Below are 19770 nucleotides of genomic sequence, written 5' to 3'. Positions count from 1 at the left end.
AGTTGCTCGTCGTATTCGCCTTTATCCATAGACTTTAGCACAATTCAAATCATACGATTGGCAAGTCTCTACCCTCACAAAGCAACAATGCAACAAGCAAAGGACTACACCAACAACTTATCAATCATGATTCAAGTTGTACGACACGACCCTTAAGCAATATAGAAGGAATGGGACTGGAGAATTTCTACCCCCATTTTGAATATCTTTGGGTACGAGACGCTTGACCCAGTTGCTAATCGTAGTCGCCTCTATTCATAGACTTTAATGCAATTCAAATTGAACGATTGATAAGGTCTTCATCATTACAAGAAGCAACAATAACTTTTCTCCAACAACTTGAAAGTTAGGATGATAATTTCATGTCACGAGCCTTAAGTAGTAAAGAAGGGACGAGACAGGAGCTTTCATATCCTTATTCTGGATATCTTTAGGTGCGGGACGTTTGTCCCGTTGCTCATCGTATCCATCTTTACTCATAGACTTTAGTGTGGTTCTTACCAAATAATTATCAAGTCTCTTCCATATTCAATTAATCATTTTATTTTTGCTCATCAATCATCTTGCTTTCAGCCCTAGGGGTTGAACTACGAAAGCTCTGATTTTCTCATTGTACTATGAGAATACGTAGGCAGGAGAACCCAAATTCTTCGCGAGCTACCTTATTTATTAACACTTCATTCTTCGTTCTTTCAATCAAGACCATCTTTTTGAGATCAAATATACTTCTCCTTGGACTCCTTGTACATTCTTTTAGGACGATATAACGACAATCCACCTCATGAATCGAGAGTTGTTTGGATCATCCCCAAACATCTAATTCATTCTTTTTTTGATAAGACGCCGATTTTCTCTCTGATTCAGAGTCTATCTCTTTTATGGATCCAATATACCATTCTTCTTTAATCTCGAACTGTTTGTTCCCCAACCAGTGATATACTATTCCTTATACACAACAATACTTTCTCTTGGGCCCCGCTTATACCCTTTTAGGACGATATAGCGGCAGTCCATCTTGTGAATCAAGAGTTGTTTGGATCGTATCCAGACATTTAATTCACCTTGTTTTTGGCTATACCATATAGTGACAGCCCGACTAGTCCACATATCGCTTAACACCAGTTTTACTCTTTGGTTCCAAGTTCACTTTTCATTTATGGGTTCCCTTGATACCATTCTGTTGGTGCAAGTTATACCTTTCATCACTTTCAATCTTCCCCTTTGTTTCGTGGTTCCACAAATTACGATTGCTCTGACTTTCTCATTGCACAGTGAGAATACGTAGGCACGAGGATGCGAATCCTTGGCGAGCATACTCCTAATTATTCCTCCTTCCGCCTTAGGGCGCCATCCATATCTTTCACGATCTAGTATCTACCTTCGATCATTAAACTGTCCACCCTAGTGACATATTATTTCTTTGACACCGAAATACAGTTTTCTTTGGAATTTCATATATATCCTTTTAGGACGATGTAACGACAGTCCGCGTTTGTACCTAGAGTTGTTTGACTCGTACCCAGACATATAATTCCTCCTTTTTTGGTTATACCGTATAGTGGCAGCCCTGCTAATCCACATATTGGTTAATGTCATTTCCCTCTATGGTGCAAATTCTATTTCTCCTATGGATTCCAATACACATTGAATTTTGGTTCTAAACTATACCTCTCCAGTCAATTATTACCAAATACTCAATTATGTGACTTTGGTCACTTCATTCCGTTCATCTCCATGATGCATTCATATTTTACATTCATTCACTCCATGTGATATACCAGTTATCTTTGAGCCAAACACATTATCCCTTGGTGTTCCATCTTGTGTCACTTTGTGAACCAAGAGTTGTTTGGATCGTCCTCAAACACTTAATTCTCTTTGTTTTCGGCTATACCATATAGTGGCAGCCCTGCTAGTCCACATATTGGTTAAAGCCAATTTTACTCCTGGGTTCACATTTCACCCCTTGTTGGAGTTCAAACAACATTATTCTTTGGTTTAGACCATGCATTTATCACAATTTATTTTCATCTTCCACCACTAGTTCTTTGAACTATGGAGCTTTGAATTCCTAATTGCACTACGGGGATACGTAGGCATGAGGGCCATAATCCTCACCGAGCATTTTATCTATTCTTTTTTTCCCTTATTCTTTTGCGAGTAATCTCAGATAACACCTATTCGAGCGAGAACAATCAAAATGGTTCCCATGGAGTACCACGGATGTAAGGGGTGCTAATAGCCCCCCCCCCCCCTTGCATAACCGACTTCCTTACCCAACATATCTCTTTCCCCCGGATTTTATCGATGTTTTCCCTTTCCTTTGAAAATAAATAAAGTTCGACGGCGACTCTGTTGTATGTTCGAACATGCGATACGTTCGGGTATATTTGCGCTAGATTCAGTAACTGCCTCGCTCTATCACACATTACTTTCTAAAAATGTGCAAGAATTCATTGCGAAAGTTCATACGAATGAACACATCCAAGAACATGAGAGAGAAAGCCGAAGCCGATAACATGGATTGAAGCCACGTCAGCAGCCACCGATCTTTCGTGATCCAAGTGCGATAAGAAAGATTTTCACGATTAGCAACTGATCGGAAAAATAACAAGTGTACTATTTTTACCGATGTAGTAATAAGGAGTTTTATTTCCAAGTATCGATCTCGAGGATTGCATAGGAAATACTTATTTTAATTTGATTCTATCAGAACAAAAAGATAATGGTTTGGTTGTTTTGAAATAGTAAATACGAAAATAGTAAAAATAATTGATTAAGATAAAAGATGCTAGGGTGAGTGGTTGAGTTACCCGGTTATGAATTCAGTCAAGATTTCCTTAATACATATGAAACATTCAATCACCTAACCTCAGAATGTTCTTACTTAAGTCCTTAAGGAAGAAACTATTAAACTACCAATTCTTACTCAAATGTCCATTCAATTAATCATTGGTTTTAATCATACAAAATATCAAGGTTTACGGTGATTTACGAAAGTTACTAGTCCTAGATGATGCATTCATAAACCCAATTGTGTGAAAACCCTACCAATCACAGTCCTGTTATTGGAAGTCATAGATCAATTTGTATTTGTCCGATACAAAAGCATAATAACATCACACAATTGAATTGAAATACGTAACATAGTAATCAAGAAATCATTGGTTCAAATTCATAGCATGCGATAACATCAGGACCACCCCCCTAGCATCAGGGGGTTTAGACTTTCATAGTGCTTAAAGAACTCATAAAGTAAAGATTAGACATTACAAAGAATTAGGAGAGTTTGATCTTCAATGGTTGATACCCTTGAATCTCGCCGTCTTCAAATCCGTCGTATTCGCTATCTTCTCCAATGCAATGCTTTCGTTCGTCTCTCCAGAGGTGCCTTCTTCTTTCTCTTCCAAGCCTTCTTATAGCTTCATATGACTCTCTTCCAAGCTAAAGGTCCAAACTACCCTTAATGAGCAGAATCGGTTCATACAGCAAAAATTAGGTTTTCCAAGCTGCGTTCAATCAACACGGCCGTGTGGTGGCACACGGGTGGCCGTGTTGTTCTTCAGCATTAATTATTTTCAGCATAAGTTACAGTGGCAACAACACGGGTCGTGTCCCTACACACGGGTTCCCGTGTTAATGCACTGTTTTAATCAACACGGCCGTGTGGTGGCACACGGGTGGCCGTGTTGATCCCTGTTTTCTGCTCCCTCTCTGCTCTGCTTGATCAACAACACGGGCAGTGTTGTGGCACACGGGTGCCCGTGTTGACCTGCTGTTTTCTCATATTTTTGTCCTTCAGAGTGTCCAGAACTTCACCATTCTTGCTTTTTAAACCTGTAACAATAACACTACCAAACGAAGCATAAACGAGATCTTTTTGACATAAACTCGTAATCGAATGCAATGCAATACCAAACCAACAAAACATGCTAATTGACTCAAATGCAACTAAAAACAAACATAAATCTTACCAAGGTGATGAAAATATGTCGGATTAGCGGCGGGAATTCAATGGAAATGGTGACCGATCACAACCCCAAACTTGTCTCATTGCTTGTCCTCAAGTGATGTATTGAGTCCAAACAAAGGTCACCCCCGAATTCGCTTTCCACAATGCAACCTAGTCTTTCACCATTTGTGTTCTTCCTTTCCAATCGAGTTTCAGGTCTCTCCGATTCAGGCAGTTTACCACATTTCCACATCAGAAACCTCTTCACCTGCAAGCTTTTCACACACTCACAATATCTCTCAGGGTTAGGTGTGTACACTCACAACACAGTATGCAATACCAAATCTTAACTTTGAATACATTCTAATGTCACTACCACAGCAGATTCCACACACTTTTTGAGGTCTTTTTAGGTTGTAACGGGGCTTGGGTACGGTGGGATAAATAAAAAAATTGGATAACAAAGGGTTTTGAACTCGGTAGTCATGTTGTGTGATTTTTCTTTCTCTTTTTTTTCTGTGCATCACATATACTCTGGGGGTTAATTTCACTCTTTTGATTCTTTTTCTACTCAAATTTTTCGAGCATTTTATATCTGTTAAAATCTAAGGTCTCGGCAAGTGCATTTTTCTCTTTTGTTTTTTTCTTTTTTCTTTTTTTTTTCTTTTAAAGAAACTACATACTATTTTCTTTTTGTATGATCTCATCTTATGCACTTGCCTTCTCTTTCAAGATTTCCACCCCAAACTTAGTTTTATTGCACATCTTGCAATTCACACAATCATACCGAGTTATGACACAAAAAGGGAATGAATGATTAAAAGTTAACAGGGGGTTCATGATGAATAATGCTTAAACGTTAACATGGGGTTTACAATGAATAAAATGGCTAAGGCTCAACGGGGTTTACGAAGGGAAGCATACATATAGGGATGACTAAAAAGGCCCTGGCTAAACAAACAACTTGCCTCAGTGTGTGTTGTCATGCTGTGACGTGTCAACAGGACATACGCAAAATCAGAGTGATAAAGTCATACCTGGCTGAACTCTCATGTTGATATTTCGTGTTTGGCTTTTTGTGATCTCACCATGTTGGTTAGCTTGCAAGCTCTGAAATCTCTTCGTGTTATGTGGTTCTTTCCTGACTTGGTCTTTCCATATCGCTTTCTTGGTCCGCTTTCCTGACTTGGTCTTTCCATACCCCCCACACTTGAACTAAACATTGACCTCAATGTTTAAATTCAAACACGAAGGGGACTTACAGTGCTCACTGTTGAGGAGGAGGCGGAGGATCGTGCGGGAAATGCAACATCAGACGTTGCATCATGGCCTGCATATCATCCATGACTGTCCCTTGCCGGAACAGTTCCATACTCTGTCTATCAAGTTCCGCACCTTGCCTGGTCTGCTCGGTGCGGAGAGTTCCCATCTCCGTCTGGATCCAACCCCACTGATCCTGAGACATAAAAGAGGAGCCTTCACCCGGTAGGCTTGAATCATGTGGGGGTGGCATACCGTGAGTAGCTTGCCTCTCGTCTTCTTCCATGTCCTCACCTGAAAGGTCATGGTCAAACTGTGTATCTTCCCCTCCCGCTTGGGCTGAACCTGTGTACAACCAATTAGCAGCATTGGCAATGCTAATGGACCCAGGTGCCGGTAGTGCGAGCACTTCCACATTGTGAATCATCAGAGCGTAATGAGTCGGTCTAATGACAATCATTTGTTGATTGACTAGCGTGTGCATGTCAATCCTATTCTTGCCCATTACTGCAGTCTCTTCCATCAGCAGTTGATCATACCCGAAGTGGCCCGCAATCTGCGTGATCATACCACCTACAGAAATATCCCCAGTAGTTGCATGGCCAACCTGTTTCAGATGATTGGCGGTGAAAGCCGCTGCATTGATTCGCTCATTGTGAGCCATGCAATACAGAAAATATAATTCTCTCTTTGCCGCAACCCCAATACTATCACCCCGTCCGAACAGGGTGTATGCTAACCCTTTTTGTGCATACCTAAAGCACGGGTTGTGAATTCCAGAAGCCTTTCCCGAGCTGGGGTTATACCCAGTTTTACCTGTAATAGCTTGCCAGAAATCAACAGCAGAAAAAGTGTCCGGAGGGGATCCGGGTCCAGATACCGGGAGTTTCAGAATACTCCCCAGTTCCGCAACCGATAACTCATGATCTTCATCAAACAGGCGGAAAGTAATTTGCCCATAAAACTCCAACTCCGACCCTGTCCACCTTCTCCGCATCTTGAACTCAACCGTACTAAAAAATTCAAGGGTTATCCGAGCGAAGGTTGGTGCCTCAAATTGCATGTATTCCAACATACCAATGTTGTGGAACATGCGGTGCACCTCTTCTTTCAAACCTAACTCATCCAGGGTGGCATCACACATATATCTGGTCGGAATAAGCTTACGTTTGGCTAGAATGACATACCTTTCTTGATGCTCCGGTTGGTCAAACAAAATGCCATGATTGTTTGTAGAGCGTTTAACCCGTTGCTTTGGTCGAGAAGACGTGGCTACCTCCTTCTCCTTACTTGCACGCTTTGGAGGCATAATGTACCTGACAAAAATTTCTCAAAATCCAACGAAAAGGTTAGTGAAAACTGCAACTGTCACTGTGTAAAGGACGACGAGGGGAACACTTTTTGTGAAGGTGAGTGGATGTGAAAGTGAGTGGAGCTAGGAGAAAATTGAAGCTTAGCTTGATGGAGGCTAGGTTAACAATGGAGGAAGTGGGAGAGAGAGGTTGCCAAAATCATAAAAAGTGAGAATGAGTGGTGAGGAATAGAGATAGTAGCAAGTGGGGCCCATTACTTAAAATACCCAAAATCAAAAAATTTGAAAATTTTACCCGTTACAAACAACACGGCCGTGTTCCTGCACACGGACACCGTGTTAATTTTCTGTTCTAATTAACACGGCCGTGTGTCAGCACACGGGTGCCCGTGTTAACTCACTGTTTTAATTAACACGGCCGTGTGTCAGCACACGGGCGCCCGTGTTAATTTTCTGTTTTAAATAACACGGCCATGTGTCAGCACACGGGTGGCCGTGTGGATGCCCCTGTTTTTCACATTTTCTGAATTCGGAAATGCTTCTTTGGTCTGGCATCCTGTCACTGCGACGTGATTATGATTATGGTATCCTTTCTCCTTACCTGCAACAACATTTCACACCCATACAGAAAAGAAACGAAAAAAAAAACAAAATAAGTTAGCAATCGAACACGTGGGTTGCCTCCCACGAAGCGCTTCGTTTAACGTCGCATGGCTCGACGGTTGCCCACCTCATTAGGCGAGGCGCATATGGTCAATCAAACCCGGTTGTTGGCCTCTGTAATATGGATTCAGCCGTTGGCCATTCACCTTGAATATATCTCCATTGTCTTGGTTCTTAATCTCTATTGCTCCGTGTGGAAAAACTTTATGCACGACAAATGGCCCGGACCATCTGGACTTTAATTTCCCAGGAAACAACTTGAGTCGCGAATTGAACAACAATACCAATTGTCCTTCCTAGAAATCTTTCCTGATGATTCTCCGATCATGCCACTTCCGTGTTTGCTCCTTATACATCTTTGCATTCTCATATGCCTGATTACGAAATTCTTCTAACTCGTGAAGTTGAAGAATTCAGGATTCACCGGCTTTTGCAAGATCACAATTTAAGAACTTGGATGCCCAAAAGGCTTTGTGCTCCAATTCCAAAGGAAGATGATAAGCCTTACCATAAATCAGATGATACAGAGACATGCCAATTGGTGTTTTGAAAGCGGTTCGGTACGCCCATAGCGCGTCATCCAATTTGATTGCCCAATCTTTCCGTGAAGCACTGACTGTTTTTTCCAAGATCTTTTTAATTTGCCAATTAGACACTTCAACTTGCTCACTCGTTTGGGGATGATATGGTGTGGCAATCTTGTGCTTCACATTATATTTCTTTAATAAGTTCTCCATGAGCTTATTCAAGAAATGTGTTCCTTCATCACTGATAAGTGCTCGAGGCACACCAAACCTGGAGAAGATATTTTGTTTAAGGAAGCTTACCACTGCTCTAGCGTCATTAGAGGGGAGAGCTACGACTTCCACCCATTTGGAGACGTAGTCCACAGCCACCAGAATATAATTTTTTCCAAATGAGGGTGGAAATGGTCCCATAAAGTCTATTCCCCAAACATCAAATAATTCTACTTCAAGCATGCCCTTTTGAGGCATCTGATTCTTTCTAGAGATATTTCCTGTCCGTTGGCATCTGTCACATTCCTTCACCACGACTTGGGCATCCTTAAACAACGTGGGCCAGTACAACCCGGATTAGAGGACTTTTGTGGCTGTCCTGTCTCCACTAAAGTGTCCCCCATAATCGGAGTCATGACAAGCCTTTAAGACTTCATTTTGTTCTTCCTCAGGGACACATCGGCGAATTAGTCTGTCTACCCCTTTCTTATACAAGAATGGTTCGTCCCACAAATAAAACCTGCAATCATGAAGAAACTTTTTCTTTTTGTTATAATCAAAGTCATCAGGAATTATACCACCTACCAGGTAGTTTGCATAGTCTGCAAACCAAGGAACACCCACTACCGCGAGGATTCTTTCATCTATAAACTCGTCCTTGATGGGATGTTCTTCTTCCGTCTCTTCAATCGGAGACATTCGGGACAGATGGTCAGCAACGGTGTTTTCACACCCCTTTTTGTCTCGAATTTCAAGGTCAAATTCTTGCAACAGCAAGATCCATCTGAGCAACCTTGGCTTCGAGTCCTGTTTAGAAAAAAGATATTTCAATGCAGCATGGTCAGTATAAACAATTACCTTTGTTCCCAACAAGTATTGCCGAAATTTGTCAAAGGCATAAACCACCGCCAGTAACTCTTTCTCGGTGGTTGCATAATTCATCTGGGCTGGATTCAACACATGGCTAGCATAGTAGATGACGTGAAGGCGTTTGTCTTTTCTTTGCCCCAAGACTGCCCCTACTGCTATATCGCTCGCATCGCACATTATCTCAAAGGGTAGAGACCAGTCAAGCGAGATCACGATAGGAGCAGACACCAATTTATTTTTCAGAGTCTCGAAGGCTTCGTTGCACTATTTGTCAAACAGAAACGGAGTATCCTTCACAAGCAGGCTAGTCAATGGTTTTGCGATCTTGGAGAAATCTTTGATGAACCTACGATAGAATCCTGCATGTCCTAAGAAACTCCGTATACCTTTCTCGTTCACAGGGTGAGGGAGATTGACGATCACTTCCACTTTTGCCTTGTCAACTTCTATCCCCTGATGGGAAATTTTATGACCTAGTACTATCCCTTCTCTCACCATGAAGTGACACTTTTCCCAATTCAGAATTAGATTGGTTTGTTGACACCTTTCCAGCACAAGTGACAGATTATACAAACAATTTTCAAAAGAAGATCCAAATACCGAAAAATCATCCATAAACACTTCCATGTGCTTTTCAAGCATATCGGAAAATATGGATGTCATACACCTCTGAAATGTTGCGGGTGCGTTGCATAAACCAAATGGCATTCTTCTATAAGCAAAGATTCCGTATGGGCATGTGAATGCTGTTTTTTCTTGATCCTCAGGTGCCACCGCAATTTGGTTGTACCCTGAGTACCCATCCAGAAAACAGTAGAAATCATGACCTGCCAATCTTTCCAACATCTGATCGATAAAAGGTAAAGGAAAATGATCCTTCCTTGTAGCAGTGTTTAGTCTTCTATAGTCTATGCAAACTCTCCATCCTGTAACAGTACGGGTGGGGATCAACTCATTCTTCTCATTTTTTATCACAGTTGTCCCTCCCTTCTTTGGTACCACATGAACTGGGCTCACCCACGAACTGTCAGATATTGGGTAAATTAACCCCGCATCTAAAAGTTTCACAACCTCCTTGCGAACAACTTCTTTCATAGCAGGATTCAATCTTCTTTGAGGTTGGACGACCGGTTTCTGATCATCCTCCATCAAAATCTTGTGCATACACATTGCCGGGTTGATTCCTTTCAAATCGTCCATCGCCCACCCAATAGCACCCTTGTATTTCTTTAGGACTTTGATTAGCTCTCCTTCTTGGGTCTCTCTCAAACCTGAATTGATGATTGCTGGACATTTTTCCTCATCGTCAAGAAAAACATATTTAAGATGTTCTGGTAATTGTTTCAACTCGATCCCCTTTTTGATAACCTGTTTTGATTCTGAAGATGTTTCAGGTTGAAGCTCCTCCCACCGTTGCGGTCGGGAACGAACCCAAGGCGGTTGTTCTTTTAACATTGCTACCACTTCGGATTCTTTCTCATCAATTCCTTCAGTATCCTCAACAATAGATAAACTCAAAACTCTTTCCAAAGGAAGCCTGGGTGTTGTAATCTGCATAGATTGGGCAAAAACTGTATCTAACACTTCAATACTTTTACTTGCCCCTTCGTCTTCCTTGAATTTCATAGTATCCCTCACATCAATTTTGAGCTTTTCATCATAAACTTTAAGGGTCATGGTTCCTTCCTCAATATCTATCATGCATATTTCGGTTTCCAGGAAAGGTCTTCCCAGTATGAGAGGAATCTCCTCATCTTCCGGCATCTCGAGTATCACAAAATCCACCGGGAATACAAATTTATCAATCTTTACCAGAACATCTGTTGCTATACCATAGGGTCTCTTCATAGAATGATCCTCAAATTGCAGTGTCATGCGAGTATCCTGCACCTCCCCTAACTCAAGTTTTTTGTAAATTGAGAGGGGCATTAGACTCACACTTGCTCCCAAATCGATCAGTGCCTTTTTGAAGGATCTATCTCCAATGCTACAAGGAATAGTTACTGCACCTCTATCTTTTTTCTTCATCGGAATTTTTAGGCCCTGCAAAATAGCACTACAGGTTTCAGTTAGCATGACTGGCTCGCTGTCGATCGACCTTTTCTTTGATATGATGTCTTTCATGAATTTGGCGTAGATTGGCATTTGTTCCAGAGCTTCAGCAAAAGGTATGTTGATCTCGAGCTTCTTGAATAATTCTAAGAATTTCTCAAAAAAATTCTCATGGAGATCTTTCTTCTTTGTTCTTGTCGGAAAAGGAAGAATGACCTTTGATTTTTGTTTCTCTTGCTGGCTTGTCGGCTTGACTACCACTTCTTCAGTTTGTTTTGGCTCTTCTCTAATCTCCAAGTCAACTTCCAACAATCCCTCTTCTTCAACCTGTTCGTCAACTTGTGGTTCCTTAGCCTTTCCTTTTCTGGTGACCACAGCTTTAATGTGATTTTGATCACGGGGATTAACGATTGTCCCACTAGGAAGTGTGCCAGGTGCATGGGAGTTTGAAGCTAACTGTTGGGCAATTTGACCCATCTGAATCTCAAGATTTTTTATGGAAGTTGTAGTGTTTTTCTGATTATTTCGAGTCTCCTCTTGGAATTGGATGTTGTGAGCTGCCATTTTTTCAATTGCGATCTCCCAATCTGCCTTCTTAGGTACCTGTTGTGGCTGCTGCTTATATTGATTTTGATATTGACCCTGTGCCTGCTGTTGCACGTTCCCTCTTTGATCTTTCCATGCAAAGTTAGGATGATTTTTCCACCCCGGATTGTATGTGTTGGAGTAGGGATTGTTCTGCTTCAAAAATTTTATATCTTCGATATGTTGCGGTGTTGCAAAACAATGAACAATATTGTGTGGTCCATTGCAAATGTTACACACTTCACTCGGTGCCTGTTGCACTTGAGCCACTTTCTGAGCACCTATGTTTAGTGCTTTCAACATTTTCTCTACCTCTGCAGCAACAACTTCTTCAATTTTCACCTGTTTATTTGTTTCAAGCTTCAAGTTAATAACTGCAGATTTGCTTGATACCCTGTCATATAACTCTAAATGCTCGTTCGAGGCAATAACTTCAATTATCTTCTTCATACCAGTGGCTGTTGCAAAGTTGGTTGAGCCACCAGCTGCTGAATCCAGGATTTGTCTTGTTTGAATTCGAAGACCATTGACAAACATTTGCATTTGTTCAGTTTCATCTATGTTGTGAGTAGGACAAGCCACTAGGATCCTCTTGAATCGTTTGTAGGCATCTCCTAGTGACTCACCCTCCTTCTGTTTGAAGTTTAGGATCTCATATCTTTTCCGCAATGACACAGATGCGGGAAAATACTCCTGCAAGAATGCTGATTCCATGTGCTCCCATGTAGTGATACTACCAGCAGGTAAGGAATAGAACCACTCTTCAGCTTCATATGCTAAAGTGAATGGGAACATACGAAGTCGGACTGCTTCTTCGCTATGTCCAGGCATTTTCAGTGTTGTACTCATGGTTAAGAATCTTTGCAGATGCTTGTTGGCATCTTCATTCACTCTTCCAGAGAAGGACCTTCTTTCGAGTTGATTAATGGTGCTGGGATGCAGTTGGAATTGTTCCACAGTAACTGGTTGGTTTACAATTGTCATACGACCACCCAGGGTGTTGGTTCCACCATAGTCACCGAGGAGTCTCTCTGGTGGTGGTGGATTAGCAGCCATGATTTCAGGAACTGTTTCCGTGTCTGAATTTGAATTCTCTGAGTGCACTGAAACAACTTCTTCCTCCGCTTTCTCTGCTAATTCGAGTTTCTTTCTCTTAGCTTGTTTGAGTCTCGCGCGAAGAGTTCTTTCTGGATCTGCGTCAAAAGGAAAATCCGCTGAGGCCTTACCTCGCATAAACAAGTTAGACAAAGATTAGAATTGAATAACAAAATTGTCACAGATAGAATTTTGGTTGGCAAGCAACAAAATTTCGATAGAATAAAAATTAAAATATGTAGTTTGGCAATCCCCGACAACGGCGCCAAAAACTTGATCGGAAAAATAGCAAGTGTACTATTTTTACCGATGTAGTAATAAGGAGTTTTATTTCCAAGTATCGATCTCGAGGATTGCGTAGGAAATACTTATTTTAATTTGATTCTATCAGAACAAAAAGATAATGGTTTGGTTGTTTTGAAATAGTAAACACGAAAATAGTAAAAATAATTGATTAAGATAAAAGATGCTAGGGTGAGTGGTTGAGTTACCCGGTTATGAATTTAGTCAAGATTTCCTTAATACATATGAAACATTCAATCACCTAACCTCAGAATGTTCTTACTTAAGTCCTTAAGGAAGAAACTATTAAACTACCAATTCTTACTCAAATGTCCATTCAATTAATCATTGGTTTTAATCATACAAACTATCAAGGTTTACGGTGATTTACGAAAGTTACTAGTCCTAGATGATGCATTCATAAACCCAATTGTGTGAAAACCCTACCAATCACAGTCCTGTTATTGGAAGTCATAGATCAATTTGTATTTGTCCGATACAAAAGCATAATAACATCACACAATTGAATTGAAATACGTAACATAGTAATCAAGAAATCATTGGTTCAAATTCATAGCATGCGATAACATCAGAACCACCCCCTAGCATCAGGGGGTTTAGCCTCTCATAGTGCTTAAAGAACTCATAAAGTAAAGATTAGACATTACAAAGAATTAGGAGAGTTTGATCTTCAATGGTTGATACCCTTGAATCTCGCCGTCTTCAAATCCGTCGTATTCACTATCTTCTCCAATGCAATGCTTTCGTTCGTCTCTCCAAAGGTGCCTTCTTCTTTCTCTTCCAAGCCTTCTTATAGCTTCAGATGACTCTCTTCCAAGCTAAAGGTCCAAACTACCCTTAATGAGCAGAATCGGTTCATACAGCAAAAATTAGGTTTTCCAAGCTGCGTTCAATCAACACGGCCGTGTGGTGGCACACGGGTGGCCGTGTTGTTCTTCAGCATTAATTATTTTCAGCATAAGTTACAGTGGCAACAACACGGGCCGTGTCCCTACACACGGGTGCCCGTGTTAATGCAATGTTTTAATCAACACGGCCGTGTGGTGGCACACGGGTGGCCGTGTTGATCCCTGTTTTCTGCTCCCTCTCTGCTCTACTTGATCAACAACACGGGCAGTGTTGTGGCACACGGGTGCCCGTGTTGACCTGCTGTTTTCTCATATTTTTGTCCTTTAGAGTGTCCAGAACTTCACCATTCTTGCTTTTTAAACTTGTAACAATAACACTACCAAACGAAGCATAAACGAGATCTTTTTGACATAAACTCGTAATCGAATGCAATGCAATACCAAACCAACAAAACATGCTAATTGACTCAAATGCAACTAAAAACAAACATAAATCTTACCAAGGTGATGAAAATATGTCGGATTAGCGGCGGGAATTCAATGGAAATGGTGACCGATCAGCAACACGATCTTCTTCAGTGAGGAATTGCAAAGGCATGTCACGAAGATAGAGATAACTCTAGAGATTATTAGCACTGACGAACAGATCAACTTGTCGAAACCATAGTAGGAAATTCTTATCATCAAGCTTTTTAGCAATTTTCAACTAAAACGACATTGAAGCCGTCAGAGCTAAGGATACTCGAGTAGTCGTTGAGTTTGACGCCGAAGTAGACATTGAATTTGATGTCGGAGATTGTAACACCCTATTTCCCCAACGCATAATATATTTTTCACAACATTCACACCTAGGATGTTACACATTTTGAAACACACATATGTTGATCATGTAACACTTAATTTAAATAAACATACAACATCTGTTATCGCATGCTCCCCTTCACTTAGGACATCATCACATGAGAAATACTCAATTAAAACACATTAATTTAAATCTCATATCATAATTAAAAAACATCTACACAAATCTTCTCCAAGTCCTTATCACACAAAAACATAAAATAACATAGAATGCATTATCTAAAAAAAAAAAAATATCAACCTAAAACAAAGTAAGAATCACTGTCATTTTAGTTGAAGCGGCGGTATCTTGAAATAGACGGAATATACTTAATTTTATTGATTGAGGGAGTAGTGGCTTAAATTTAAATCCCAAGTTTGGGTTTGGGGTTTTTTCTATGATAAGTGTAGATTGACGATTTTGTTTGCTAGAGTCCTAAACAATATGACAATAACTCTCTACCCCTAAACCGAAGACGAAGCTGTAGTCCTAGCCATGTCCACCACACTCCCATCCCTCCTATCTCCCAACTTTTCCTTCAAATTCAAACCCTCCCTCTCCTTCCCACGCCAACAATTCCCAACCACCACTAATTTCCAACCTTCCAAGCCTCAATTCACGCGTAACCTTATTGGGTTTTCTCCTAAACCCCTCAGATTCACCTCGCTGAAGCATTTTGCCGTAAATGAGGATACAAGTGTTGTCTCTGGGTTTGATGAGGCTCGAAAGTCCAGCACTATGCCGGGACGGTTTAGGGATCACATTAAAGAAGCTCCGGATCCTCCTCTCAAGTGGCCGTGGTTTGTGGGTTAGTTTCTTATCCCTTTCACTAATAGAATATGCACGCTTTTGCATTTTGGATACTTTAGTTTTAGGGAACAAAGTGACTATTTAATTCCAAAAATAACATTTTCTTTATGCCATTCCCTTCATTAAAGTGTTTACTTTAGCAATAGATAATGTTAAGACTCCCACATCGGGACCTGAACTTATCTTCACCCTACGGTTGAGTTAGGCGCAATCACATTTCTTAACGGATACAATTAGTCTCATGTTAGTTACAAATTGGTTACAATATATGGGAGTTAGTTATTAGTTGCAATTTGGTTACAAATTGGTTACACTAGATCAAAGTTAGTGAGAGTTAGTTATGCTCTTGGTCTATATAAGTTTGTATCACTTTAATGAATTAAGCTCTCCTTTTGATCAATACAAAGTTTTTGACATTTTTTATATTTTCTCTCTTCTACCGTTCTTTAGATTCTATCATGAAGCTTAACAATTTTCATAATGTAATAAACATCATATAAGTATTTGGTGCTGAAAATTTTGACATGATACAATTTAGCTTCATGAAATTGCTCATTATTGAGTACCATTTTTTTAGTATTTCGTTAGAATGTTTAGGGATGGTCAATGAAGGTCCGTTTATTTTGTGGAAATATTTTCTATTTAAGGTGATAATTTTACTTGTTAAAAAATAGAAAATTGATTCTTGAAGTGAACATTTGTCTTGCATCATCCTTTGCTAGCATTATCTTCTCTCTATTACAATGACTCACTTTAAAAACCTCTTTTCGACTTGTTAACAAGTAAACTCAAATTTTACGAAATGAAAATAGAAAATATTTTCACACATAACTTGTTCTACTAGAAAAGAAACCACAGTAATTTGTAGTCTAAATTAATTGGTGTTGTTTACAAAGATGAACTTAATCTTGCATGTCTCTTTTGTTTGGCCCAACCCTATTTCTTTAATGACATGTCTCTCGTAAGAATTTCATTCTATGTTGTTGTGCAGCTATGGCTTTTCTCATCTATGCATGGAGAGCTGTCCTTTTTGAACTGTCAAACTGGAAGAATGCTGCATTTGGAATAGTTCGATTCATTGGATATGTCTTCAAATATGTTTTTGCTTTAGTTTACCAATTCATAGGAAATCCAATCACTTTTACAATCAGATCCATTGAAGATTTGATTTACGGCATTCAGGCTTTTTACTCTTGGATAATTACTAGTGCCCCTGTACCAGACCTGACCGTTGTTATCTTTTTGGCCTCCATTGTTCTAGCTATTGCTGAAACTACTGTTCCTAATTGTATCAGCAACCAACCTTATGTTCTGACCGTAACTGGTCTCATTGGCTATGCTGCTGTTAGAGGCGTTATTTCTGAACCACTGTTCTGGACCCTTTTGATTGGGATCTATGGTTTTTCAAAATTTATCAAAAGGAGAGATGATGTTTCTTCTGCAATGCCTGTTGCAGCTGTACTTGCTGCCGTTGGAGAGCCTTGGGTTAGATTTGTGGTGATAATTTCATATACGGCCTTGGCTATTTATCAGTATTCAAAAATGCTCTTAGAAGGGAAAGACGTTGAAGAGATTGAACGACAGGGGAAGAAGCTTCCGGTTCCGCTTTTTCTTGCAGCTTTAGCAATTGGCTTACGCGTTGCTGCTAAGTGGGCCGGGTATCGGCACTTGACATGGATGATAGTATGACCAATGATAGGTAGTTAATCAGGGAATGAAGTTTGGTGGTCTGGAAAGTTGAGGTAAGTGAGATATGATTAGATAGCTTTTATTGTGATTTCCTTGATGCAATTGTTGTAATTTTTTAATCATAAGCTGTACCTGTCCATCCAACATTGTCATTTGACTGTTTCAGTAGTTGCATTTGCAATTTTGATCACATACTATTTGGCCTTCCAATGTTGAATTTTATGCATACAACGTTTAAAGAACTAATGGAATGAAATAAATGAGGGAGGAATGGAATTAAAAATCACATGACTATAACTCAACAGTTACCCAAACTTCCATTCAAGGCAAGATATAGACAGACAAACTGAAAATTCACACGGCACAAGTGAATTATGATTGTGACTGAGTGTAGTTTTTTTTATTTGATTATAACAAAATTCTAAAATCTTAATTGTTATGCTGTCACTCTCATATGTTTGGATTATTAACAAGGAAAGACATTGATAGGTAAAAAATAGTATATATGGGCTGTTTTGGATTGGCTTATTTAGGACTTATGCTTATCTATTGATGTAAGTGTTTTGTGGAACTGTTTGGGAGAGAATATCATAAGAGCTTATGAGCTTTCATAGGATGTTATTCATAAGCACCCTAACAAACTTATGAATTTGGGCTTATCTACCCTCTAGTGAAAAATAACCCTTGCGTTGTTTTCCTCTTCGAACTCTTCGCTTCACAACGAGGGACGACCCCATGTTATTTGGTGTGTGGGCAAGTGCCCTCTCTTTGCTATGGAGTTTTTCTAAAACTCCTATACTACAAATCAAAACACAATGAGAGATGATAAAATTTGACTATTTGCCAACACTATAAAACAAATGTGATACTTAGTACACTAAAAATCTATCTCTTTCCCTTTGTCTAGTTCATACTTTAATTGTTTCCTTGAGAACAATTATGATATTTATATATATGTTGTCTCCTCTATTCAATTTTTTTGGGCCCGTCCCTGTCCACAACAATGGTTTTCCAAAATCTCACGAACCCTCTTCGAACCGTAGTGCTCTTCGCCCTTCAACTCAAGGTATTCATCCTTGATCATTGTATTTTGGGTGCATTTGCTTGCTATTTTTTGTTGTGATTTTTGCTTTCTCCTTGTATTTTGGGTCGACTTGCTTGCTCTTCTTTTCAATTCTGTACATGGGATTTTTGCTTGTTCCTGTATTCAATTTGTTCGTTCCTGTTGTGGTCTTTGTTTCATCCTTGTTCCTCGTGATATTTACTCGTCTTTACATATGAATCCATATTCTTGAAATTACTAGCACCATTTTTATTGCTGATGCATAGCACCATTTTCATTGATGATTCGGCCATGTTTTTAGATGCACGACCTATGACAGATATTTGTAGAAGAACCGTTCTGCTCTGCTGTTGCTCTCTTATGGAGATGCGGTTTTTGAGAGAGAAAAAGCCAAAGTAATCTTGTTTGAACTTCAAACCAGACCTCATATTAATATCACTTTCTAGTGAGTACAATACCTTCATGTTGTGGTCCAAACCAAGGCCACAAAAGCTTGCATAACAAGATCAATCAAAAAGATGTCAAGCTCAAACTTTTGAGAAAGAGCACAGTTTTTGCTTGGTTTGCCTTTTGTTTCTGTACTACTGCTTTTCAAGCAGATATGGCTTTAATAGATGTTATGTTACCCAATTTGCTGAGTCATTTTCATGCATCACAGCCAAATTGATGTGATTCTACAAATTGCATCTTTTGTAGGTAGGCATGCATATGGGTAATATTAATATATACTCGGTCATTGTAATGAATATGTACTTGTTAATGGTGCTACATTTCAGTAATATATATACACACACACCGAGATAACATAGATGATGCACACTAATGTTTTTTTTTTTCTGCGAGCATTTTGCTTATGGACCTTACATGTGTGTAACCTAGATGGATAGCATAGAGAGCCACTTTAGTCATCTGTGTAACATTACTCTCTGGTTTCCCAGGATATGTTCTTGTCTTTGCCTAAAATACCTCTTTGGGTTGCAATTCCTTATATGACAATGAATCTATTTGCTATATATATTTGCAGCGTTGAAACATTACCACGACTATTTATAAGATCTCGGGATTTGAAGAAGCTTGTGGTAGTAAATAAGAAGAGTAAGAGTTACCACCACCATTTATGGTGATGCTTCATGATTCCGATTTTGTTGTGGCTGTGTTGTTTTTCTTCTATGAATTTCTCATAGCAAATGTCTTTCTACTTTGTTGAAATATTCATTTGCAATATTCTATTTTGGTGAGGAATGGTGCTGGGACTGATTTGTCAGTCTAGAGAGAGTAAAATGCCTTCACAGTTGAAATATTCTATTTTTTAAATACTTCAATATAGTGGAACAACAAATACTTTCAAGATAATGATAAAATACATCAACATCACCACAAGTTTAAGATATACCGTCAATTTTTTATGGATAAGAAATATGAAAGTTTTTTTGTGGATAAGATATACTAAAGTTTATTGCACTAGTTTCACCATAAATTACTTGATCAATGCTTCAAAACAATATCAACAAATTTCAAATGGAAGACACCTTTACACCATTTATAGATGCATGTGGTTACTGCTTATAAACTTTGAACAACTCTTCATTTTCATTATAATGGACTGGTCATGTTCAACATGTATTAAGATAGTTTTTAAATCATAACAAAATAGACCAAAACACGTACAATTAAATATACATGTAGGGTT

The 19770-nt window shown here is 39.4% G+C and overlaps 1 protein-coding gene across 3 annotated transcripts; it reads left to right on the top strand.

Annotated features, from left to right (window-relative positions):
* Positions 1-14818: 14818 nt before the first annotated feature.
* LOC127101263 (uncharacterized) lies at positions 14819-19380 on the top strand. 3 transcript variants are annotated; one of them, XR_007794597.1, is made up of 3 exons: positions 14819-15326; positions 16320-17070; positions 19105-19380. XR_007794597.1 is itself a non-coding variant. In XM_051038627.1 (2 exons), the coding sequence occupies exons 1-2, from the start codon at positions 15014-15016 to the stop codon at positions 17015-17017; spliced, it is 1011 nt and encodes a 336-aa protein (XP_050894584.1). In that variant the 5' UTR covers positions 14819-15013; the 3' UTR covers positions 17018-17207. The 3 variants fall into 3 exon arrangements, 1 of the variants encoding a protein (XP_050894584.1); XR_007794596.1 differs by lacking the exon at positions 19105-19380 and adding an exon at positions 18382-19093; XM_051038627.1 differs by lacking the exon at positions 19105-19380 and having other exon boundaries at positions 16320-17207.
* The last annotated feature ends 390 nt before the right edge of the window (positions 19381-19770 follow it).

This window comes from Lathyrus oleraceus, chromosome 7 (assembly GCF_024323335.1).
Source record: "Lathyrus oleraceus cultivar Zhongwan6 chromosome 7, CAAS_Psat_ZW6_1.0, whole genome shotgun sequence".
In the NCBI taxonomy this organism is placed as follows: Eukaryota; Viridiplantae; Streptophyta; class Magnoliopsida; order Fabales; family Fabaceae; genus Lathyrus; species Lathyrus oleraceus.
The sequence above is the reverse complement of the archived record's forward strand: the minus strand, read 5'-3'. Positions and strand labels throughout refer to the sequence as shown.

Bases quoted from the DNA above. Each gene is read 5' to 3' on its own strand.
- LOC127101263 (XM_051038627.1), top strand. From the start codon at position 15,014: ATGTCCACCACACTCCCATCCCTCCTATCTCCCAACTTTTCCTTCAAA. The intron at 15,327-16,319 runs GTTAGTTTCTTA...GTTGTTGTGCAG, and splicing joins CAAGTGGCCGTGGTTTGTGG to CTATGGCTTTTCTCATCTAT.